At 40.3% G+C, this 26,283-nt stretch overlaps 1 protein-coding gene across 3 annotated transcripts in view; it reads left to right on the top strand.

Moving 5' to 3' along the window:
• LOC126481032 (tubulin epsilon and delta complex protein 1-like) overlaps positions 1–26,283 on the top strand; it is a 125,192-nt gene that overhangs the window by 28,699 nt on the left and 70,210 nt on the right. For 2 of the 3 annotated variants that reach the window (XM_050104510.1, XM_050104509.1), the window contains exon 2: positions 22,904–22,973. The exons of the other annotated variant lie outside the window; for it this stretch is intronic. In XM_050104510.1, the coding sequence (XP_049960467.1) occupies positions 22,904–22,973 (70 nt within the window). The remainder of the gene's footprint in view (positions 1–22,903; positions 22,974–26,283) is intronic. 3 annotated transcript variants of the gene reach the window in all.

The following is a 26,283-nucleotide window of genomic DNA, read 5'->3' as shown; positions in this document are numbered from 1 at the left end:
CGCGGCCAGAGTTAGTCGACATAAAAGTTTTCTGGGTATGGTACCGCGTCATAATGTATAAAACTGCTACCACTAGACCCAGAAGAAGACCAAAACATTGGTTTTTCTCCAGCAGCAGTAGTGTTATACATTATGATGTGTTACCATACCCAGAAAACTTTTATGTCGAAATCCCTTTGTGTTCAAATTCTTTATTGCTGGCTTTCTTGTCACTTTATGATACTAACGGATACAATCTCAGAATCTGCAACATCTTATTCAGTCAACTTATTCATTCTCTAGGACTAAGAAGGGGATTTTAGACTGCTCTGTCCTTATTGATTGTCTTCATACTTGTAGGATTTGGAGGTCAGCACATGGACATAATTTTCCTAAAGTAGTATGATTTAATGATTAAAAAGACTCAAAAAACTCACTTTTGAAAATTAGATTATTTCCAAGCTCTGTTGAATATAAAACTTGTAAAGCATAGTAACATTAACACCAGTAGCTCTTGTGATCTTGAAATCACTGGTTTGAATTTCAATAGTTACAACAGTTGTTTTTTTCTGTTTTTACTTAACCTCTGTATTTACTGACAAATATTAAATCATAAATTTTTCATAAAAATATCGTTGTAGTTTTAATTACTTGTTATATAAAAATAATCAACATTTGATACAAACACTTGAGATGTCTTATTATTACATGAAAGAAGGCTAAATACATCGATAATACTGTTAAATATCTTTAAAAAAAATAAGTACGAGGGCTGTTTTTTTTTTTTTCTCCAACCTCTGGTCGCTTAGTATAGAAGCTATGCGAGCGGCAGAAAGTGGACGTGCGCTGTAGGCTACTGCGCAACTCTCGCACTACACACCCCGCCATTGCTGACCTCAAGGCATCAGTATGCGTCGCAGTAGAGCCATGTAAACATGGCTGTCGGCATTGTTGCTCCCGCCATGTGTAAATTACGAAGTGTAATTTGGTTTCTGCAAGCAGAAGGGAATAGAGCAGCAGAAATTCCGTTGGAGAATGAGCCGAATGTACAGGGATAACTTCATGACTGATGGTGTTATGTGTGAATGGTGCTGAAAGTTCAAAGATGGCCAAAATGAGACGTGCATGATGAAGGGGGTCAAGGACGCAAGTCTGTCCTTACAGCTGACCTCGTTGAACGAGTTGACAGATTGGTTAGAGAAAATCGTAGGTTCAACATAACTGCTTTGTCTATGGAAATAACAGAAGTTTCAAGATCTGTTGTACATTCTATCATTGCTGAACATTTAGGCTACAAAAAGCTTTGTGCTCGTTGGGTTCCAAAAATGTTGACGGACGCCCACAAAAGTCATCGAATGGTGTCAGCTTTGAATTTCCTTGACCGTTATCACGATGAAGGAGAGAACTTTTTTAAATAAATTGTTACTGAAGGTGAAACATGTATCCAATATGACACACCAGGAAAAAAAAAATGACAGTCACAACAATGGATGCATCCAAATTCACCAAACAAACCAAAAAAAATTTAAAAAAAAAATCAGCAACAGGAAGGTTATGGCTACCATGTTTTAGGACCAAAAAGGTATGTTGCTTGTAGATTTTATGCAGCCCGGAACAACTATGAATGCAGCTGCTTATTTTGCAACTTTACGATGTTTGTTGAGAGCCATTCAAAACAAATTAAGAGGAATGCTGACTTTGGGAATTGTGTTGATCCATGACAAGATCGTCCACACACTGCTCGCACAACCCAGTGGCTCCTTGAACAATTTCAATGGCACATTTTCGATCATCCGCCGTACATTCCTGACCTCGCACCCAACGACTTCCACCTTTTCCCTGAACTGAAGACGTGGCTAGGAGGGCAGCACTTTCAAAACCAATGAAGATCTTCAAAACAATGTCAACGCTCATTTGAAATCATTGGCGGCAACATTTTTTGAAGAGGATATTACAAAGCTTGTCCACAGGTACGATAAATGTCTCAATCTTTTCGGTGATTATGTTGAAAAGTAACCATAAGTTACAAAGCTTTTGGTAATACAATAATTGTTTTCTATGAACTTGTCTTTTATACCGGGTGATCAAAGTCAGTATAAATTTGAAAACTGAATAAATCACGGAATAATGTAGATAGAGAGGTACAAATTGACACACATGCTTGGAATAACATGGGGTTTTATTAGAACCAAAAAAATACAAAAGTTCAGAAAATGTCCGACAGATGGCGCTTCATCTGATGAGAACAGCAATAATTAGCATAACAAAATAAGACAAAGCAAAGATGATATTCTTTTACAGGAAATGCTCAATATGTCCACCATCATTACTCAACAATAGCTGTAGTCAAGGAATAATGTTGTGAACAGCACTGTACAGCATGTCCAGAGTTATGGTGAGGCATTGGCATTGGATGTTGTCTTTCAGCATCCCTAGAGATGTCGGTCGATCACGATACACTTGCGACTTCAGGTAACCCCAAGTTCAATAATCACACGGACTGAGGTGTGGGGACCTGGGAGGCGAAGCATGACGAAAGTAGCAGCTGAGCACACGATCATCACCAAATGACGCGCGCAAGAGATCTTTCACGCATCTAGCAATATGGGGTGGAGTGCCATCCTGCATAAACATCGTACATTCCAGCAGGTGTTTATCAGCCAGGCTGGGGATGATGCAATTCTGTAACATATCGGCGTACCTCTCACCTGTCACGGTAGCAGTTACAAAACCAGAATCACACATTTCCTCGAAGAAAAAAGGCCCGGTAACGGCAGATGTGGTAAATCCAACCCATACTGTGACTGTCTCGTTGTGAAATTGAGTTTCCATGACAGTTCTAGGATTTTCGGTAGCCCAAATTCTGCAGTTGTGGACGTTGATAGACCCTCGGAGTGTGAAATGAGCTTCGTCGGTCCACATCACGTTACTCAACCAATCGTCATCTTCCGCCATCTTCTGAAACGCCCGCACCACAAATGCCCTCCGCTTCACTAAATCGCCAGATAACAGTTCATGATGCCGATGGATTTTGTACGGATAGCCTCGGAGGGTATGCCTAATTGCCAACCAAACAGGAGTGTATGGAATGCCGGTGCGATGTGCGACTGCACGAGCGCTGACTTCCCCGTGCGTAGACGAACCCGCTACAGTCTCCATTTCTTCCCGAACTGTCTCACCAGCATTAAGCCTTGTGCTCGGTCGGTTACTACGGGGTCTATTGTCTAAACAACCCGTGGCTTCGAAGTTCGAAATCATTCTCGCCACAGCTGCATTAGTCAACGGACCTTTACCCGTTCGAATCCCCTTCCTATGGTGATAGGATTGTAACGCTGAACTAGCACATTCCCCATTCTGATAATACAGCTTCACTAAAAGCGCCTTTTTAGGTAATGTCAACATGCTGCGACTGCTGGCGCATCTGATTCTCTCTCTCATTACAGATCCTTTTATACACGATTGTCATGCGTAGTCACTGACATTTTGCTGTCCAGCACCATCTGTCGGACTTTTGTGAACTTTTTTTGTTTTGTTTGTTCTATTAAAACCCCATGTCATTCCAAACTTTTTTTAAACCCCACGTCGTTCCAAGCATGTGTGTCAATTTTTACCCCTCTATCTACATTATTCTGTGGTTTATTAAGTTTTCAAATTTATTCTGACTTTTTAATCACCCTGTCTGTAGTGTATCGGAGGTTTTTTTTAAAGCCCTCTTATTTTATTTTCTATTTAACTGTTTCACAGTTTTGTACCAAATATTAATTTAATGTGAATACCTATATTTTCATGCAATCATTAATTAAACATACAAGGTTGTTTATCTTATTAAAAATTATTTGGTGATTGTTAATTAACATTTTTTCCCATTTTATAGTAAATATGAAATGAAATAAAAATATAGTTGCAACTAGTCATATTCATAAACGTAGCGAGAATTTCCCCCCATGAACCATGGACCTTGACGTGGTGGGGAGGCTTGCGTGCCTCAGCGATACAGATAGCTGTACTGTAGGTGCAACCACAACGGAAGGGTATCTATTGAGAGGCCAGACAAACATGTGGTTCCTGAAGAGGGGCAGCAGATTTTTCAGTAGTTGCAGGGGCAACAGTCTGGATGATTGACTGATCTGGCCTTGTAACACTAACCAAAACGGCCTTGCTGTGCTGGTACTGTGAACGGCTGAAAGCAAGGGGAAACTATAACCTTAATTTTTCCCAAGGGCGTGCAGCTATACTGTATGGTTAAATGATGATGGCGTCCTCTTGGATAAAATATTCCGGAGATAAAATAGTCCCCCATTCGGATCTCTGGGCGGGGACTAGTCAAGAAGACATAATTATCAGGCAAAAGAAACCTGGTTTTCTACGGATTGGAGCGTGGAATGTAAGATCCCTTAATCGAGCAGGTAGGTTAGAAAATTTAAAAAGGGAAATGGCTAAGTTAAAGTTGGATATAGTGGGATTTAGTGAAGTTCGGTGGCATGAGGAACAAGACTTCTGGTCAGGTGAATACAGGGTTATAAATACAAAATCAAATGGGGGTAATGCAGGAGTAGGCTTAATAATGAATAAAAAAAAAGGAATGTGGGTAAATTACAAACAGCATAGTGAACACATTATTGTAGCCAAGATAGATACGAAGCCCACGCCTACCACAGTAGTGCAAGTTTATTTGCCAACTAGCTCCGCAGATGACAAAGAGATTGATGAAATGTATGATGAGATAAAAGAAATTATTCAGATAGTGAAGGGAGACAAAAATTTGATAGTCATAGGTGACTGGAATTCGGTAGTAGGAAAAGGAAGAGAAGGAAGCATAATAGGTGAAAAGGAATGGGAGTAAGGAATGAAAGAGGAAGCCGCCTGGTAGAATTTTGCACAGAGCATAACTCTATCATAGCTAACACTTGGTTCAAGAATCATGAAAGAAGGTTGTATACATGGAAGAGGCCTGGAGATACTAGATGGTTTCAGATAGATTATATAATGGTAAGACAGATATTTAGGAACCAAGTTTTAAATTGTTAGACATTTCCAGGGGCAGATATGGACTCTGACCACAGTCTATTGGTCATGAACTGCGGATTAAAACTGAAGAAACTGCAAAAAGGTGGGAATTTAACGAGATGGGACCTGGATAAACTGACAGAACCAGAGGTTGTAGAGAATTTGAGAGAGAGCGTTAGGGAACGACTGACAAGAATGGGGGCAAGAAATACAGTAGAAGAAGAATGGGTAGCTTTGAGAGAAGAAATAGTGAAGGCAGCAGAGGATCAAGTAGGTAAAAAGATTAGGGCTAGTAGAAATCTTTGAGTAAAAGAAGATATATTGAATTTAATTGATGAAAGGAGAAAATATAAAAATGCAGTAAATGAAGCAGGCAAAAAGGAATAAAAACGTCTCAAAAATGAGATCGACAGGAAATGCAAAATGGCTAAGCAGACATGGCTAGAGGACAAACGTAAGCATGTAGAGGCTTATCTCACTAGGGGTAAGATAGATACTGCCCACAGGAAAATTAGAGAGACCTTTGGAGAAAAGAGAACCACTTGCATGAATATCGAGAGCTCAGATGGAAACCCAGTTCTAAGCAAAGAAGGGAAAGCAGAAAGGTGGAAGGAGTATATAGAAGATCTATACAAGGGCAATGTACTTGAGGGCACTATAATGGAAATGGAAGAGGATGTAGATAAAGATAAAATGGGTGATATGATACTGCGTGAAGAGTTTGACAGAGCAAGCAGTAAAGGAAACAAAAGAAAAATTTGAAGTTGGAATTAAAATCCATGGAGATGAAATAAAAACTTTGAGGTTCGTTGATAATTCTGTCAGAGAAAGCAAAGGACCTGGAAGAGCAGTTGAATGGAATGGACAGTGTATTGAGAGGAGGATATGAGTTGAACATCAACAAAAGCAAAATAAGAATAATGGAATGTAGTCGAGTTAACTCGAGTGATGCTGAGGGAATTAGATAAGGAAATGAGACACTTAAAGTAGTAAAGGAGTTTTGCTATTTTGGGAGCAAAATAACTGATGATGGTCGAAGTAGAGAGGATATAAAATGTAGACTGGCAATGGCAAGGAAAGCATTTCTGAAGAAGAGAAATTTGTTAACATCGAGTATAGATTTAAGTGTCAGGAAGTCATTTCTGAAAGTATTTGTATGGAGTGTAGCCATGTATGGAAGTGAAACATGGACGATAAATAGTCTGGACAAGAAGAGAATAGAAGCTTTCAAAATGTGGTGCTACAGAAGAATGCTGAAGATTAGATGGGTAGATCACATAACTAATGAGGAGGTATTGAGTAGTATTGGGGAGAAGAGAAATTTGTGGCACAGCTTGACTAGAAGAAGGGATTGGTTCATAGGACATGTTCTGAGGCATCAAGGGATCACCAATTTAGTGTTGGAGGGCAGTGTGGAGGGTAAAAAATGTAGAGGGAGACTAAGAGATGAATGCACTAAACAGATTCAGAAGGATGTAGGTTGCAGTAGGTACTTGGAGATGAAGAAGCTTGCACAGGATAGAGCAGCATGGAGAGCTGCATCAAACCAGTCTCTGGACTGAAGACCACAACAACAACAGCGAGAATTTTATCAAAGGTGGGGGTGTGGGTTCCCAATTTGTTAAATAGTACCTTAAAAAGGTTCATGTCTTTCATTTTATTCTGAAACCACATTTAGTTGTTTATTAATTTTAGGTACATAATTTGCTTTTCGGAGGTCTTAAAACAAATAGGATTTGGTTATAAAATTAAGCAAGAAAAGCTTTTCTTAAATAAATAAATTTATTTATTAATGTAATTTCTTTTATTATCGAGTTGAGCCTCTATGGACTACATGGTAACAACCAATTTCATTTTAGTGTCTAGGTCTTGTTCTTGTTCTGTCTTTGACTTCCTGCCAGTATCTTCTGAGCCCAGTAAGAAGTATCTGTTTATGCTCTTCTGATAATGGTCCTCTCTGTCTTTTGGACGTTGATGCCATTTTAAAACCTTGGTAGTTGTTCACCAATCTTCTAAATTTGTTCCTGTCAGGAATTTGTCTTTCTGAGATATAAATCTGCCTAAGATCTGTTTCACATTCTTCTAACCATCGTGGCCTTGTTTTCTTTGATTAGATCTTAAATAATAATAATAATAATAATTTCAGCTCTCTCTCTCTCTCATATATTGCTAAATGAATTAGAATTTGAATGTATTGCTTCTTTTCTAAAAAGAAAACATCTCAGTCTCCTAATATAAGAATCTAACATTGGGCTAAATAACTTAAAGTTAACAGTTTCAAATCTCTTTTGACAATAATTATCTTTCTCCTGCTACAGTCTTGTATTTAAATTAACGACTTATCTGAAACCAAATAAGAATTTTTCAGCATATCAGACTGTCATAAGCTCCCCAATTCAGACTTCATTAAAATTCTTCAATTTCATTGATTAATCAAGAAATTCTTTTAAATTATTATTTCAACAGTCATTCTGAAACAATAGTAACCAAATTTATTTATAAAATAAAATGGAATTCATACATACTGTGAGCTACAGCCTTGGGATCTTAACGTTGATTAATGGGTTAGTTTCAACTAGACTTCTAATATTTGCAGGCTCATAAGTCAGTTTGTATTTATCCATGATAATGTGGTTTTACAGTCTTTGATGATGTTAATAAACTCCTCTACGATGTGCAACGTATGTTGTCATTTATATGACATTCATTTACAAATGCATTACAGTTGTGACGAAAATAAAAAGGAAACTCCAGGATGGAATAATTACAGTACTATGAATGGGATAGATTACTACTCACCATGTAGCGGAGATGCTTAGTCACAAATAGGCAAAACAAGAAGACTCTTATTTGTTTGACCGCTATATGGTAAGTAGTAATCTATCTTCGAAGGATATCACTATTAAGACATTTGACAGTAGAGCATCGTTCTTGTAGTCAAATAGGAAGACATAATATGGTGGCATTCCATAAGTGAGCCATCTTTATGCACCTGAAGATAAATAGTACAAGATGATGATGTTAACTGTCTTTCTGTATAAATATGGATTTTAGCACTGAGTGTCTCCGAAGAGATGTTCAGCTCACCTTTGATGAAGCTCTTTCCATTCAAGCAAAGAGGATCTTCTTTTAAGGGAACTGGAATATGTCAGGAAAGAAAGGAGTTTAGAAGGAATTGACCGTGGCCTAAAGTAAGGGACCAACCACAGCATTTGCATTAACTGAAAATGGGAAACCAGAGAAAACAATTTTTGGACCAAATCATCTCCTGAATCCAGGGCTAGTAAGTTCAGTGGCTGAAGCTGTAGATCTACCCTGCAGACGTGTTCAACTACAGTTAAGTGTAATTACTGTATGTAAAAAAAGAATTAGTGGTAGAAAAGATTAATGTAAAAGACTATCGTAAAAATGGTCAGTAAGTTGTCATATTTTTCGTTGTTAACAGGCATTATGAGTGTAAACTGACACGTTCAATATTGTAGTGAGAGACTGCATTTAAAATTCATTGAACAAGCAAACAATTAACCATCATCTGCGAATAACTCCAGGGAATATGACTGATAACATGAAAAACCACCGATATCTCGACAAGTAACAGTTGCTATCATTTTAGGGCCTTATCCAGTTTGTGTCTTGAAAATAACAGAGGTTTACAACATGGTGGGAGAAGCTTAACTTCTCCTTGGGCAACATGTTGAACATTATAGTCTGCATAATTAAAAGGATACAAAATCCTAATCAAAAAGGCTAGGAAGTTATCATGATTATGTATGGAACTGATATGTTGACAAACACATTTTTTAGACCATGAGTCGTTAAAACTAAGAAACAATATTACTTTTTTCCAAAGTCTAAATTGTAATACCACCGTCACTTCTATTTGAGACTGTTTCCAAACAATCTGATTGTAAATTTATGATGTTAGGTTCAAGGCTTATATCCATCATTACTTCCCTGTCAGATTCTTCTTTCTGAAGCTTTTCAGCATGCCCACACTGTAGGTGGGATGTTGTCTTTTACTTCATTGTGTATTGCCTCATGCACAAGCGATTCACTGTATGTCATATTGAATGTTTAGTTTTTTTCTCCCGCATAGCCTTAAAACACATTGCCCAAATTAATTCCATGGGACTACAAAAAACAAGCTTCAGGAGATTGGCTTGAGTCTGGTTTATACTGTGTTTAATATTTTTATTTTTAAGCCTTGAAAAATATCCACTTTTCTGGTGCCTGTACTTGATATTTTCTCTATAACAGTTGAATTATAACTGGCAATGACTGACTTCGAAGCAAGGTCAATGACTGACTTCGGAGCAAGGTATGACAAGAATTGTGAATCACATCACGAAACTGACAGCGTTCATTGCCGAATGGTAATCACTGCTGTTTTTCTTACACGTAAATACAAGTTTATTCTCAGGAATAAAACCAGAAGAATAGTCAGCATGCAGAATAATTAGCCAAGAACCTAACCATATGAGAACTTTAAAACCGCCAGTACAATCACTCATTTTCCAGCAGATCTCCTCCGGATGATTGTAACTGACCCATGTTTCATCAAGGTAATACACTGCTGAACTACCTCCTTCTCTTCTATCGTGAATCTTTATATGGGATATAGTTCGTGCTGTACTATGTTACTTCTGTGATCTGAAAACCCTCTTCTTAACATATCTGGGACAAATGTCTTTTTAAATTCTGTATCTTGATGTAGTGCTTACCATTGAAGCCTGCATAACTGAACACATTTTTGTTGTCGGGCATTCATCATTCAGTGGAGCACATCATTGTTAAAACCATCCATTTGTATTACAGGTTCCTTAATATTTCGATGCTTTCCGGGCAACATGAAACCAACTGTTTCTACGGTTCCTACAGCCCTGACAATTTAGTCACATTTAAACATTTACAAGACGTACATTCACAGCTCTACTGCTCCAAGAAAAAGAAGGAAATAAAAAAATTGATAGCTGAATGAAAAATTCGGTTGTTGCGAAGTATGGCAACAGTGCAGCCTGTAGGAGTGAGATTCTCGCTCTCTAGCTGTAACTCTCTGCTAGTTGCTCGGACAGAGAATGAATGTTATTGGCTATTAGTGGCTAGTCGAGGGGGATGTGCAGAATGGCTGAAAATTGTGGGCCACCTTCTTACATGATGCGAACTTTAGTGGACAAATAAAACTCAGTTTTGCTCTTCTTTCTTCTTGGAAACTCAAAGTTAGAAAACTATCAGAACAGTACACAGCACAAAAAAAGAAGGCAACATACATTAAATTCAACTACATGTAAGAAATGAACTGCTTAAAACAAAAATAACAACTGAACCCAAGTAAAGTCAACAATATACAGTAGTTGGTTTTGGCTGAATTATGGATATGCAATATATCAATAGTTTAAATTTATTGGTAGCCCTTTCTCATCATATGACTGAAACAGATCATAAGGGTGATCAAAATGTTTCTGTTCGAAGACCATACAGTCCAGAACTGGTGTGCTACTCAGGCAAAGTTGCCGGGAATGGGGGAGGGGGTGATTGAGCCAATAGTTCCATTTAAGCTCCAAGTTCAAGATACCCGTTTTGTAAAACACTGTCTCGCGCATGAAGACCTCTTTTAACTGCCTGCGGTACATCCTCATCCAACCCGAATCATCGACCCTTCAAGCCCTTTTTTAAGGGACCACAGGCATGATAATTGCGTGGGGAGAGATCAGGACTATAGGGTAAGTGCATGAGTGTCTTCCACTTGAGTTGGCATACTTCTGAATTACATTTGTGATATGAGGACATGGCATTATCATGAAGCAGCAGCACCCCTTGCCACACCATTCCACAACTGTGATTTTTGATGGACATGCTGCCCCATACACATTCTTCATCCTCCGGTGGATGCCAAGTTAAGAATAACATCACATTGATCCTGTTGGGACACATTTGGTAATAACCTCACCGTAGCTCTCATTTTCGTTTTACTGCACACGTCAGAAAGACAAGAATACCACACTAATCTCTTGCCCACAAGAGTGCTCCTATGCACACACTGGAGTCTCACTACGTTGCATATAAGCTGCAGAAACACCCTCAAACAGAAACTGTTTGATTACCCCCTATATCATTCAATTTCATTACATGGCAATTAGAAATGTGAAAAATTTAAATAAATGGTTTTTCACTGATTATTGCCTTTATCTTGGAACACTATATGCATCTAGTAAATCCTGAGTAACTGTGTTTGTATGGTGCACCTGGAGTTGCAATTTTTACTATGATCTCATTAAGAATATGGTGGGTTTTCCCTCCTCATCCTGCAGCTCATGCCATCTAAACAGATCATGCTTGACACTTCACAGCAACATGGTAGTATTCCAACATCTATCCAGGATATTACATACATACTCCACAAGCCATCATACTGTACTTGACAGATGATACCTTGTACCACAGCTGATGCCGCGCAAAATAGCCGCACGGTTAGAGGCGCCATGTCACTAATCGTGCGGTCCCTCCCGCCAGAGGTTAGGGTGTGAGTGTTGTCCTTAAGCCGTCGGCACATGGACCGTGCTGTCGAACATCAACGGTGAGCGTGCTAAGTTCAACGTGCTGCTGAACGCTCAGAAACGATGCGACTTGTCCATACGGTAAGTGGGCCCCAACGTTGTACACGCGATCGCAGGGCACTCCTGCGGCAGTTGCGGGAAGTTTCTAGTTCGTAAATCACACTGTTTACTAAACGGGCGCGCGTAAAATTCCCAGGTTAGCTATATTAAAAGGAACATTTCCTCCATTGTCCATGAAAAGGAAAGTACCATGTCCAATCAATAAGGACACAGGCTTATAAAAGTTCCATTAAAAACTGTGCAATACAAATTTGCAATACTTCTTCACATAAGATAAACCTTATTTCATCATTCCCATATTTTAGTACAACTCTAAGGTCAGTCTTACTTGCTCACTGTTCCTACCCAGTACCAGAATCTTTGCAACATGTGAATTACGAAGCGTAAAAGAAAAAGGAGCAAAATAGCTTTACACAAGTAGCACTAGGTGTCCTGTAGATCAAGCCAATCAAACACCCAAAGAAAGGTGAACTTAATTTACATAACATAAAAAATTATAGTATATACTTATATTAAACTAATAATAAAGTAACAGAACTTAATAAAAACGCAAATGTTAGGAAAAAAAAATTGCGTACTGGCGAGTCGCGGACCACCACCCAAACATTAAAATTCCATGATTCCGTGACGCTACTCACCACGCTATATCAACATTTTAAAATCAATTGCCATTCCTAGGATCTAACCAATTGTAGTACTTGCTGAAATTTTTAATCGTAATTATGTTACCAACTGAAATTTAATTATAACAAATTGTACCAAGAACAATGCGTTTTGGGTTCATCCTCAGTGTGTTGCTGCCTTCAAATAGCATACTCTCATAATACGCAAATTACAATAATTCTTTTGCCACGAATATGATTTTCTCATTATTTTATTGTGACGGATCACACAGTTAACAACGGGTTTTCCAGTGATTTTCAATTTGCTGGTGCTCAGAAACGGCATATATACGTGTAGGCCTGAAATGAAAGGCAATATGGCGCCTCACAACTTTGTGCTGAATGAAGATGGGGTGCATGTGAGGTAGGTGGCGTTGTGCCATCTCATTGGTCAATACTCAGACGCATGCTCAGAATATCTGACATGCTAGATATTGCTCTGCTCATTCAGAAAGACTCCCGAACATGCTATTCCACGCTATGCGTCAGAAACCGGCATGCTCAACAACCGGATGCACGGTCCGTGTGCCAACGGCTTTAGCGTTATATATACACACACACACACACAGCTGGTAGTTCCGTTCCGTGATCCGGTCACAAATGGAGTGAGGGGAAACCAGTTGTCTACATGCCTCTGTACGAGCCCTAATTTCTCTTATTTTGTCTTCAGAAAAAAGCTTTCCTGATTGGCAGGCTAGTAAAGAAGAACTGAAAAAGTGAGGAAGACTAAATGTGCAAATAAATACTGAATCCAAAGAGACCAAAACTAGGTAATGGTGTATTGAAATGTATTCAAGGACACTGTCAAATTGACACTATTATTTCAGAAATGATTCAAATACATGCTAGTAAGCTAGCAGTACAGTGGAACTTAACAGGCTTTAAGGGTTGAGTTTGTTGGTGCTACAGGTTTATGAAGCATCATGGACTTAACATGTGAACCAGAATCAAAATATCTCAGAAAAATGCCACAAGTGTATGATGAGAAAATATTATGTTTCCATCACTTAATTATTCAACACTGAAAGAAAATAAGTGTGGAACTAAGCCAAATAGCGAATATGGACGAAACTCCTCTGACAGTTAATGTGCCGAGTAGAAGAACTGTTGCCATGAAAGATGCAGGAACTGTAACTATAAAAACAAGTGGACGTGAAGAAATGCACTATACTGTTGTCCTTTCATTTGTGCTGACAGTACTAAACTTAATCCAGAGATAAATTTCAAGTGCGAAACAATGTCGAAGCCTTCTGAAATACTGCCAGGTGGTGTTCTCGTACACGACAAGGGTTGGATGGACGAGGATGGTATGAAATTGGTTTAGTAGTCATTTGAAGCTGGCCGGTGTGGCGGAGTGGTTTCTAGGCACTTCAGTCTGGAACTGCGTGACCGCTACAGTCGCAGGTTCGAATCCTGGCCTGGGCACAGATGTGTGTGATGTCCTTAGGTTAGTTAGGTTTAAATACAGTTGTTCTAAGTTCTAGGGGACTGATGACCTCAGATTTTAAGTCCCTTAGTGCTCAGAGCCATTTGAAACATTCTGTGAAGGAGAAATTGAGACAAGTAAATATGGAGCTGACTTCAAAATTGCAGCCTCTTGATGTCTCAATAAGTAAACCATTTAAATTGTATATGAGAGAGAAATGGATGACAGATGAAACCCTACACGAATTCATGCCAAAGGGAGCTTTGAAACAACCTACACTCTAACAAGAGTGTCAGTGGATAAAACAGTCTAGAGTGAAAGAAGACATTATTAAATCTTTCAAGAAGTGCAGCATAAGTAATGCTGTCAATGGCAGTGAAGAACATGTTACATATGAAGATAACATCGATGATGATGTAGAGGAGGAGGAGGAGGAAGAAGAAGAAGAAGAAGAAAGTTCAGGTGATGATTTTCAGGGATTTTTGAGTCGCTTTGGTTTTATAAACTAAGAATTTTTTTTTAGTCTGGCTTTGTAATCTAACAATGAAAATGGTAAAAATGTTATTTTTAGAAAATTGCTTAAAAATTAAGATGCATCTTGCAGCCCGTAGCGTCTTATAGTTCGTAAAATACTGTACATGTTGCCCAGTGCTTGGGACATGCAGTTCGTTTGTGCTGAATGGGCATGAAGGCTATTGCTGTTCTGATAGAGACTGTTGTTGTCGCAACTGATGGTTACCTCTATAATGCTGAGATGTGTGCTGAACATCTTACAGCAGGGTTCCTTCGACCTACTGTTCGGCTGTACATTCCAAACCCTCCTTGTGCTACAAATGCCAGTGTTTCGGCCATGCGGTCATGGGTTGTGGAGGTGAAGTGATCTGCGGAAAAGCCTCCCATGACGCTGGGACTGACCGTCCGTCTCTGGCGATCTGCATCAACTGCTCTGAGAACCACCCAGTCTGGAGCCCAGACTGCCCTATTTTTGCCAAAGAGCCCAAAATACAGGAGATAAAAGTGACCAAGTGGATCCCCTATGCTGAAGCCAAAAAAGAATATAAGGTGACAAAACCCCCTGTCTTTGCCACCTCATATTATTCCAGGGTGCAGAAACCTATTCCCAAGTTCGACACAGACAACACCTAGTGCACCTGTATCCACTACAAGCACCTGTACTTGCCTGTGTACATGTCAAGGGAAAAAGAGTAAGGACAAAGCATCCATGCAACTGGATTGACCAACAACCAGTTACACAGAGAGCATCCATAAGGTACAAGAAAAGCGGAGTGCCTCTCAATGCCCCCTTTCCTTCTCATCCTCGAAGGGACAGGGTGCAGGGTAAGGCTCACGGCATTCAGGTCAAAAGCTGTCCCAAGCGCCGTCAGACATCTTTCTTTCCAGTCTGACTGATGAGGAGGATATCATGTAGTTAGATGCCGTGGATCCAGGCAGCCCCTCCACCCCCCATCACTCTTAAAGTGCTTCACCTCCCCAGTGCAAAGGTAGGGGTAAATTAAAACTGCATCAGCGACATGGCTTCCGTACTAGAGTGGAACATGAATGGGTTCAGAGCTCGTGGAGGAACTGAAACTCCTAGAACAGGCATGTCCCTTGTGCTTTTGTTTACAAGAAACACATTTTAAAGGTACAGATGTCGCTGTGCTGCAGGTATATGCGCTATACCGCAAGGATAACCTATCAGGGGAAAGGGCCAAAGGAGGTGTCGCAGTGTTTGTCACTAATATGCACAACTCCTCTGTTCTCCCCTTGGCTACTGACCTGCAAGCAGTTGCAGTTCAAATTCATGTATGTTGAAGGATCTCTGTTTGGTCACTGTATTTACCTCTGAGGCTCTCATAGATCTTATCGCATATCCTGCAACCATTCCTCCTCCTGGGAGACTTCAGTGCCGATCATGTCCTGTGGGGCTCGATCAATTCCTGCCATCGGGATCAGGTTTTGGAGGACCTCATGATGTCTCGCGAGCTGTGGATCCTCAACACGGATACTCACACACATTTCTCTACTGCTACTGGGTCATTCTCAGCCATCGACCTCTCTTTCTGTTCTCCCTCCCACGCCGACTCTGTTCAGTGGGAGGTCATTGACAACCTTCATTCCAGTGACCACTTCCCAATCTGCCTTCACTTACTGAGTGGCTCATCACCTGAAGTTACACCTCCAAAATGGATGGTCAGTAGGGCTAACTGGAAGTGTTTCAGCCTGCTGGCTGTGTTCGAACAGTGCGACAGCATCCAAGGATGGGTGGACCACATCACACAAGTGATCCATTGTGCCGCTGACTTCTCCATCCCACAGTCCTCAGGTCATCTTAGGATGTGACCAGCACCTTGGTGGACAGATGAGTGCCATTCCGCGATCCTGGAGAGGCGTGTAGCGCTTCGACATTTTAAATGCCGACCAACAGCAGACAACCTTAGGGCGTTTCAAGTCGTGAGGACAAAGGCTCGACGTGTCATTAGGGAGAGTAAGAAAAGGTCATGGCAAACGTTCCTGGACTCTATCAATCGTTACACTTCTATAAAAGTATGGGAGGCCATCCGGAGAAAATCCTGTAAACACAGCCGTTTACCGATAGCAGCAGTGCTGAAACGGGTGCCTCCAAACAACACCCAGAGACGTTGTGTAGCAACCAAAACCAACTGCCTTGGGCTGCGGATCAGAGCCGCCAGGCGGGGAGGCTGCCGGCAGTGGAGCACGCACCACCGGGTAAACACAGGACGAGTCGGACAACAGACCAACGACAACTGACAACAAATGACCACAACCGACTGTGAGCGACACAACAAGGAAGAGATAAACAACGGAGGCTTGTGGAAACCACAACACCGAACACCAAATGTAAATCCACTGGAACCAGAGCCAGGCAAATGTCAACAACGAGCAATGACCAGAACACAGTACCGCCGAGATAGAAACGAAATCCAGAGCGAGTATCAGACTGCCTGGACTAGGGCAGAGCGGGTCCCTATATACAAAACCAGAGGGAGCGGCTATTGGCCGCTGTCTGCACGTGGCGTAGTGATGGCGCCCTCGCTGCGCGGAATAGCTGCTGCGGAGGCGGAGCCCTCTATGGGCTGACCACGTCCATTTGTCCTGGCGCGTGTTCGACTTCCGGGGCGGAAGGTACTAGATCTCCCCACCCCCCCACACCCCCCCCCCCTTCCCCAAAATTGGTGCATAGGGGCGGAAATGCCCCGGACGATGCCGTGGCGGGCAGAACGAGGGCACGGGTTGTGTGACGTCCGGAGGGACCACTAGGTAAGGGGAGGGCAGACTGTCTGCGGCATCCATCAAGGTGTCATCAGAGGGCAGGGGGTTAGAGGGCGTCTCTATACCCCGGCGAGGCGGAAGGGGTGTCGGCAGAGCCGGCGAGGAGACGGAGGTTGAAGGGAAGGGCTCCACCTCGAGGGACGTGTCTGCACCAGGAAGCAGGGAAGGCGGTGGGGGAGGAATCCAGGCAGGGGCCCGAGGGCGGAGTTGGTTATGGTGGCGACACTCAAGCCCTCTGTGTGTCTGTATGGTCGTCACTCGCCGCCCATGAGCCGCCGTCACCGTAGCGGGCGTCCAACTGTCCACGAGCCACGATGCCATTTGGGATCCACGTACAGCATTTGCTGGAGTCACTCAGTGTGGAGCCAGTACGACCCCAAATCCAGCATTTTAACTGCTTGCCACCTTAGTTACTGGAGAGGCCCAGAGTAATTCTAGATTTGGTGTGGTACAGGAGAGTTAGCACTCCTGCTTCCATTTTTCTCTGATATTTTATCGTAGTACCATTACCATGTAGCTCTTTTTATGGACGGGTCTAAGCTGGGAGACTCTGTTTGTTGTTCTGTCGTTTTCCCAGATCTTGTCCTCAAGGTCAGACTGCCTCCAGAATTTACCGTCTTCGACGCAGAATTGTATGCAATGTTGCGAACACTGGAGCAGATGAGATGTTTTCCTGGTGTTACATTTCTCGTCTGCTCGGATTCTCTGAGCGCCCTTTACTCTCTCCGTCGTTTATAAGCAGCAGACACAGTAATCCAGAATATGCAGGATGCCCTCCCACAAAAACAACAACAACAACAACAACAACAACTGGGGAAGGTGGCGTCTTTCTGCTGGGTACCTGGGCACATTGGAACTGCGGGGAATGAAAGGGCGGATCGAGCAGCCAAGGAGGCAGGTTGTGATCCTCTGGTATTTTGGTGTGCTTTTCCCCTGCATAATGATATCACTTTCTTGTTGAGGTCTAGTCATGTGTCGATGGGAAGAAGAGTGGCTGGCAGTGAGCGATAACAAGCTCCGTGTCATCAAGCCCGCAACTTGGCCATGGAGTATTTCTTCCAGCCACGTTGGCGGGACGAGGTCCTTCTTACTCGTCTTCACATAGGCCACAACACTATGACACATGGATTCCTACTCTGGCGAGAGGACTCTCCAGTGTGTGGTGTTGTGGTGTGCAGATCACAGTGCACCACATTTTATTGAACTGCATTTTATTTGCCAACCAGCGGACTGCTTCGGATTTGCTGCCTGTTTTATGTAATGATAAAATGAATGTGGTTAGGGTTTTAAAGTTTTGTCAACTGTCCAATATTTTTAACAAGATTTTAGGGAGATATTCTTAATGCGTCAAAGGGTGGCTGGCTCATCCTAGATTTTTGTAAGTGGTCAGCCAGTCACATTTCCCTGTCCTTTTCTTTTAGTTCTTCTGTTTTTTTGCTTTCTCTGTGTTTTAATTTCTTATTTAGCTCTCTTCCCTCCTAATTGGTTTTAGTGCATGTGATACAGAGTGACTGTGGCCATTTCGAGTGCATGCATGTACAACACTTTTAGTTCATCTCCACATTTGTTTGTTTTTATAAGTGTAAGGGCACTGATGAACTTGCCATTGGACACCCATCAGATCCAAATGTGCACCCCCCCCCCCCCCCCCCCACACACACACACACACACACACACACACACACACACACGCACACACGCGCGCGGTTTGAAAACACACTTGGTTACATTCAACACGACTCTACATGAGTATAGGCGTTAGCACAGTCTTAAAGTGCAGAATATCATCACACCTTGTAATACATAGTTGTAGTCTCTTAGTAGTGGTACAGGATATTGGTCGGGCACTGTGCTTACGTTCGGCACATAATAATCTCCGCACAGGCATCAGGCCCCACCTTTTCGTGGCACCAGATGTAACGCAGGGGACCACGTACTTTTCGATGGTCTAATAATGTCCTCTCACAGCCTGGTGTTGAATTCAGCTATTGTGATTGCAAGATGGTCCGGTGCTAAATGTCTAGTTCGCCACGACATTGGTGGTCCATCCATCTTCTTCATGTGATACATTGTATTGCGTTGAATCTGTCTAGGTGCACAGGTGGCCTGGTCAAATTTGGAAACAGCTTTAACAGCAAAGCTTATTCGTCCTCAGGTACTCGAATGAGCTTTGCATTGTGGATGGTTGCACTATGATGAAAACCAGTGTCAGTTTCAACAGTAACACTGTCCACTAATCAGGCGTTCTGGCAAGAACTTGTAATGTACCAAGAGATCTTCACCGATGATCATTTCCATGACATCTGCAACAGTGAAATTCCACGTGAGCGGATGACATAGACCTATGTTCGGCTCCATTCGCTGGATTCCACAGACCGCAATAATCAAACTATTGGCAGCAGTTGGTGGCCTACAGCAATGCAATGAATATTGTGGCAGGATGCTGAGGTCCGAACCAGTGTCTACGAAAAACTTTAGGCCAGAACCTCTGTCACTGATGAACAGGCGTCTTGGTGGTCATGGGCAATCGGTTGTGGCTATGAGTGACTGCGGTGGCATTTGGATGGAAGCTTGGTGATGTACATTTTTGTGCATAGTTGCCAAATCTGCAATGGTACCAACATACAGGCTGCTCACCTTGCAAAGATGTAGCGTTACTCAAAGACTGCCTCCTCGACTGTCTGCGTTCTCTTCTGCTTCTGTTGTTTCTGGCACCGCCTTGTGACAACAATGCACTGAACTGTGTGCATGGTGAGTAATTTTGCTGCGAGCAAGTCGTAATAGGTGCGCATGACCATAACTGAGGCTGTTGTACTGCTGCTTTGTACCATGACCTCACTGATCGGGGCAGATGTGATAGCTTCCTGTATGTGGTCTGCCAATTCTGCCATGAATCCAGTAGCTTGTTAGTTTGTGATGCCACAATTGCTTCAATTTGCCATGGTAATCTACTGCTCCCCAGTGTGCGCAGTAAGTTATCTGATAGGTGAGGGTGTCCACTTAATTGCACAGATGCTTCAGTTAGTGTGACAGCTTACAATCATCGATATCTTCTTGTGTAAGAACTTAGCGGGTTCTATCTTCCTGTGTAGCAGCAACTCTCCATATTAGTTCTGTCTTGAGTGTCGCGTTGGGGTGCACTGATGATGTCTCGCTCCTCAGCCGTGAAACAGTGGTCCTACTGATTCACAGCGAGTGTGAACTCCTTGGTATCGGCCATAATTTCAGCACAACAAAAATTGGCTTCCACCTGTGTGAACCATTATACCGCATTATCGGCCCAAACCGGCAGCAAGCGGACCACTAGGCATCATATGGTGCGCTCTTCAGATGTCTCCTGAGCTCAGTAGAAAACACGGCTGTAGTTCAGTTCCTTCAACTTGAGGATCACATTGGGATCACCACTTGTCAGGATTAGTGTAATTAAAACTGATTGACACGTCACTGCTCTGCACTAGCACATAAAGTTATTTTGTTAGATGCATGAATAATACAATAGCTTAAGTAAATCACATACAAAAAAACCATGAACATTAATTATTTGTGAAATCAGCATGTAAATTAAATAAGGAGGCAAATGTACTTTGAAATAGCAACAAAATTCTTCTTTAAGCATTTGAAATTTATTTGAGTATAAATTTAAATGTATTTGTTATTTTATTCATGGCTGTAATTTTCAGCAACTGTAGTATTTTTTTTGTCCTGGATAAAATTCAGTGATCAGTTGCAAATAAATCTTATTATGGTGTACTGGTTTTGAAAAATTAATCTGTGATCTTCAGAAGCCTAGAAAAATTGGATATTATAAATCTTTAAACCATGGCCATATGTTTATGTGAAGTATAAAAAGTACCTTACAGACCCGTACTTAGTAGTGGTTTAGCAGGTATCAAGATCTTCATAGAAGCATAATGCCATGGTGTGTGTAGCAATTTACGTATTGTAAATAATTATTTTAAACAATGACACAATTTACAGTTACTGAATCACATCTATGTATCTGCTGTGTTAGCAGCAAGGAACATATATAAAAAATATAACCAGGGTACAGCTGGCCGCGGTGGTCTCGCGGTTCTAGGCGCGCAGTCCGGAACCGCGCGACTGCTGCGGTCGCAGGTTCGAATCCTGCCTCGGGCATGGATGTGTGTGATGTCCTTAGGTTAGTTAGGTTTAATTAGTTCTAAGTTCTAGGGGACTGATGACCACAGCTGTTAAGTCCCATAGTGCTCAGAGCCATTTTTTTTAACCAGGGTACATAAAGTTTTATTCAGGGTGGTGCTGATAAAGGTAGCCCATGTAAGCATAAATCACATGCAGTGAAACTGCTGAAATGAATGTACCATTTCTTTTTACTGTGAAAAATACAGTGAAAAATAAGTTTCTAGAAGATGTTCAAAGTGACCTCCTGCAACATCAGTACACAGCTGCGCACGACTAAGCATATTCAGATACACCTGGTATAAATTTCAGATATATATGGCAACAACTTCATGCCTTATGTCTTTCAGTTCCTGTATTGTGAGTGAATTTGTTTCATAGACGCTTGCTTGCAAAGTGTCCCCACAGGAGAAAACCCCATGTTTTAGATCTGGTGAACATGGTGGCCATAAATGCTTGCTGACAGTTCATTCCTCAGTGAAGTCATCGTGGTCTCATTCCAGGGATACCTTAGACATGTGATATGTTGCTCCAGCTTGCTGGAAGAAGCAGTATTGGCTTTCATTTTCAGAGAGTTGCACAAAATGTATCAAAAAATTCTGTATTTGCAACTGTGTTGAGTGTAGTGTCAAAAAATATCAGTTCGATGATGTGCGTTCCTGTTGCACTGCACCAAATGCCGATTTTTTGATCACGGAGTGGTTGCTGACATAGAATGTGTTAAGGTTCTACGTTGCCCATTACCTCATGTTCTGCGAATTCACATGACCGGAAAGATGAAATAGTGCTCCATCATTTACGATGTGATGAAAAGTCTTACAGACCATCGTTGATGTTACTCAGAAGCCACATACAGTAATCTACACATTTCTGACTGCCATCCTCCCACATTCGCTGCACAACTGTCAACAATACACCTTCAAATTAAGACTTTTATATATCCATTGGCAACTCCTCCTACTTAACATGCACCTATTGGGCCAATTTACATGTAGACTTTTTTGGGTTCTGAATAATTGTTTGGAGAATGTCTGAAATAATTCTGGTGTGTGAATTGAAGGAATTCTTTGTCGTTTTGCATAGATCTGTAGGTGTGTCAGTTTTTATGCAAACTGTATTGCTCTCTTTGCTGATAATCCTCTATCTGGATACTTTACCCCCAAAATTTCATGAGTTTCCTAAACTGAACCTTTTTACACCTATACTTTCACAATTTAAATTCTTTCCTGTATCGAGAAAGTAATTTTGCAGGCCAGAAAGGGGAATGTCTAACTTCACTGATGAAATAAACTGAAATACCAACAAGAGTGCTAACAACTGATTATTGCATAAAACTGTCCATTGTTATAGCTGTTAACTCTATTTCGGAAGTTGAAATATTGCATTGCCATTCAGAGAGGAGAAGGGCTACTTTTAACTGTGCCACTCTGTATAATATATTTGAAAGATCGTGACACCCAATTCTACTATATGAAAGGAATGGCCTAATTCATATTTTATAAATGTCTGTAATACATTTTATACTTCACATAAATGTGTAGGCTAGGTCTAAACATTTGTATCATCATCACTAATTTTATAGGCTTTTGAAGATTACAAATTAAACTTTTGAAACCAGTAAAGCATTATAAAATTTGTTTGCCACTGATGATCAAATTTTATCCTGGAAAAATGTATTATCTGTGTTACATACACCGTTTCTGGTAGTGACACTGTAATAAGTTCATTAGTAGTATTTTCTAATCCCTCTTATGTTGTTATAGGTGCGTGAACTATGGAACGTTTTGCGCAGTTTGTGTCTTGGCTTAGAATTGAAGCTTCCTGCAGTTGGAGGTAATTTTAATTAGGTATTTTGTAGACTTTGTATTATGTACCTTTAGAAGCTGAAATATGGGGTATATTTTCTCAGCTTATAAAACCAGTGATTAGTTCTATGAATACCATTCGAGTACTGTTGTTTATTTCGTATGAGGTACGAATACAGCTCTTCAACTGGAAACTCAACAATGTAAGTAAAAACTGGTAATTGTATATGGTTCACGGTAAGGCCACAAATCAGAAAGCATAGTAAAATGAATCAATTTTTTTTTTAGTTGAGAAGCAATGTGGCAGCTTTAAAATAGTGACATCCCAAAACATTTCTTATGTTCTGCTAGAGCTTAGACATGCAATTCATCCCAACATAAAATTAGTAGTGTGTGTTGAAATTATTTAAAAAAAAATGTAAACTCTGAATTTCTTTCTATAATTATATGCTGACAAAAATCCTATGTGGAATACACTTGAGGAATACAGGCAACCACTCACTGGACAGATGTGGTATTGAGCAGTGGATAAGCACATAAACAAGAAGTTTAATGTTAGATCACCTCTGAAGCATCTGTTTTGGGTTCTTCAGCTCTTAGATAAATAAGTGTGTGTTGCAGTGAAATTTTGTTGAATTAAAAGATCCCATCTAGACAATGTTGTAAATCACCCGTCTTACTTTCATGCCCAAATTTCCTTTATTTCAGTTACTACAATTTCTCTCGTTGTGTTAAAAAAATTTTACTTTGTATAATCACAGCTGCTTCACTCACTTGCTTAATATCACTTTTATTTCTTATCTGTTTGTAATTTAGGCCCTATTAAAGACAATACTGTTTTGTTCAGCACATCTTTGGAATACAGTCATCAAAGTTTATTGTTCAATCATTTTCTTTTATGAACCACTGCTGTAATTTGTCTGTAGTTCATTAGTTAATTTGTCACATATTTTATCTCAGTTAAATAATCTTACATCACATTTACACTGAAATAATCCCTTTTATTTTATTCCTAATTCTGACTTTAACTATTTTCTTCTATGGAAATGGAGATACTCTGTAGAAGTACTAGTCCAATATCTTGGGTCCAACAAAACTTCACTGTATCACATACTTAACTTCGTACATGATGATGGTGTAACAGCCGAACAGCCGCGGGTTTGTGAAACGATTAATAAATGTTGTAGTAGAATATTACACCAGTGTTTTGTGTTTTTCATAAAATACTTCTTATATTGTTATTTGCTTCAATTCTTTATTAACATTAAGGAACCTTTGCCTATGTGTCCATTGATACTGGTAATCAACCAGTAAACCATTAATTATTTAAAGACTTGAATTCCAATATATAAAACAACTTTAAACATCTAATTACTCTCCAGGTGAGTTTTCCTGGAAATCATTGGATAGAAAACTGGATCCAGTTGACCAAAAAATTAATCACAAAGTTCTAGTAAGTAATCGGTTAATGATACGAAACAGATTCTGCCCCTGTACGTGGAGGAGGCAGCTTTGCTCAGCTAACTGCTAGCAGTTCACATAGTTGTTGTATTTACTGGCTGGCTGCCTCATTATCATTTAAACCATTTAATGCTAACAGAGAATTACCTGTTTTGATGTACGAAAGAGATTGTTGGTGGGTATGTAACTTACATTTCCACATGAATACAGAAAAAATTTGCTGTATGGCTTCAGTGGAGCTTAAGCTACACAGTAAATTAAGCAACTCACAATTAATTTGAAATGCTATTTAAGATAATTTGTAAGTTTGCATTTACAAGTACTTACAAAAGTTTTTATTTATTTAGCTGAACTTGGCATGGAAACAAAACATATCAAAATAATTTTAAGTCTAACAGCCTGAAGCACTTTTTTATCCATTTGTTTTGCAGATATGATGTTCTAAAATAGTGGCATCTTTGGTTTACTTTTGTCACCTACATGCAACATGATGAGCATTTCAGAAAGGGGCTCCTTACATCAATGAAATCTCACTTCTAATAAAAAATATTTATATTTTCCCCTACATCATTGCTTAACAATAATCTTATCTGAGCAGATAAAATTTCTGTTAAATTATTATGAGTGAGAAGACACACATTATGTGGACATAATAATTTCTACGTTCTAACTAATTGTACAATACTTAGAAATATTGAAAATGTGTAGTATGTTGTTGCTGTTGTGAATAATTGAAGTGACTAGAAATGAGAAAACACTTATAAATTCTTATACAGAAACTGTTTTTGCAGTAATAATGTTATTTAAATGTCAGTACATCAGTAAGCAATTTCATTAAATTTCTTTAAAGTTGTTGTTGTGGTGGTGGTGGTGGTGGTGGTGGTGGTGGTGGTGGTGGTGGTGTTCTTAAGTAGACTGATTTGATGTAGCTCTCTAAACTGTGCAAGTCTCTTTGTCTCTGAAAAACTGCTTCGACCAACATCCATGTGAACTTACTTATTGTATTGTTCCCTTTGTCTCTCTCTACAATTCCCCCCACCCACTTTCCTCCCTTACCAAATTGATGAGGATTTTGTGCCTCAGTGTGTGACCTATTAACTGATTCCTTATTTTAGTCAAGTTGTGCCTCAAACTTATTTTTCCTCGATTTGATTCACTACCTCCTCAGTAATTACCAAATCTACCCATCTAATCTTCAGCATACTTCTTGCTGTGGTTACATAAAGAATGCAATGCAGTATCAACATCACTTGTACAAACAAACATCATATGACACATGTAAATGTAAACAGTGAACAGTATAAAGAAAACCTTAAAGTGTCCAGAAAGCTGAAAATATCTTTTATCACAATCTTAGTAATAACGACAAATTTTCCATAAAGTGTACATAGAGGGGAAAGATACTTTATGACCACCACGAAAAAGAAAAACAGAAATAAATACAGATTTCATTAATTGTCTATGACTTTTGTTCACAATGTGATTTTTAAAGAAATATTTAAGTGTAAGAAGGGTCCTGAGATTGAAAATGTGAATATCATATGTGTTGCTAAAAGGTGCATTCACTATAAGGACTTAAATTTTTGGGTTACACTTTACTGAAAAATTTAAAGCAATGAAGGAAGGTGTATAACTTTGCTTCTGCCCCCTTTTTTTCCCCCCAACATTTGAGGCTTTAATGAAACAAATTGGTTACACGTGTATCATTCAAAGTATTTTCCATCGCTGGCCACTACTTTCTCCCATATTTCGGGCAGTGTACAAATCCTGTGTGGAAAAAATTGTTCATCTTCTGAAGCAATCCACGAATCGGTCCAATTTGTGACTTCTTCATGTGATCGAATTGTTTGTCAGCCAGGCCACGCGCCATTGATCTA

This window comes from Schistocerca serialis, chromosome 5 (assembly GCF_023864345.2).
Source record: "Schistocerca serialis cubense isolate TAMUIC-IGC-003099 chromosome 5, iqSchSeri2.2, whole genome shotgun sequence".
In the NCBI taxonomy this organism is placed as follows: domain Eukaryota; kingdom Metazoa; phylum Arthropoda; class Insecta; order Orthoptera; family Acrididae; genus Schistocerca; species Schistocerca serialis.
This window is presented reverse-complemented; position numbering and strand designations above follow the sequence as displayed.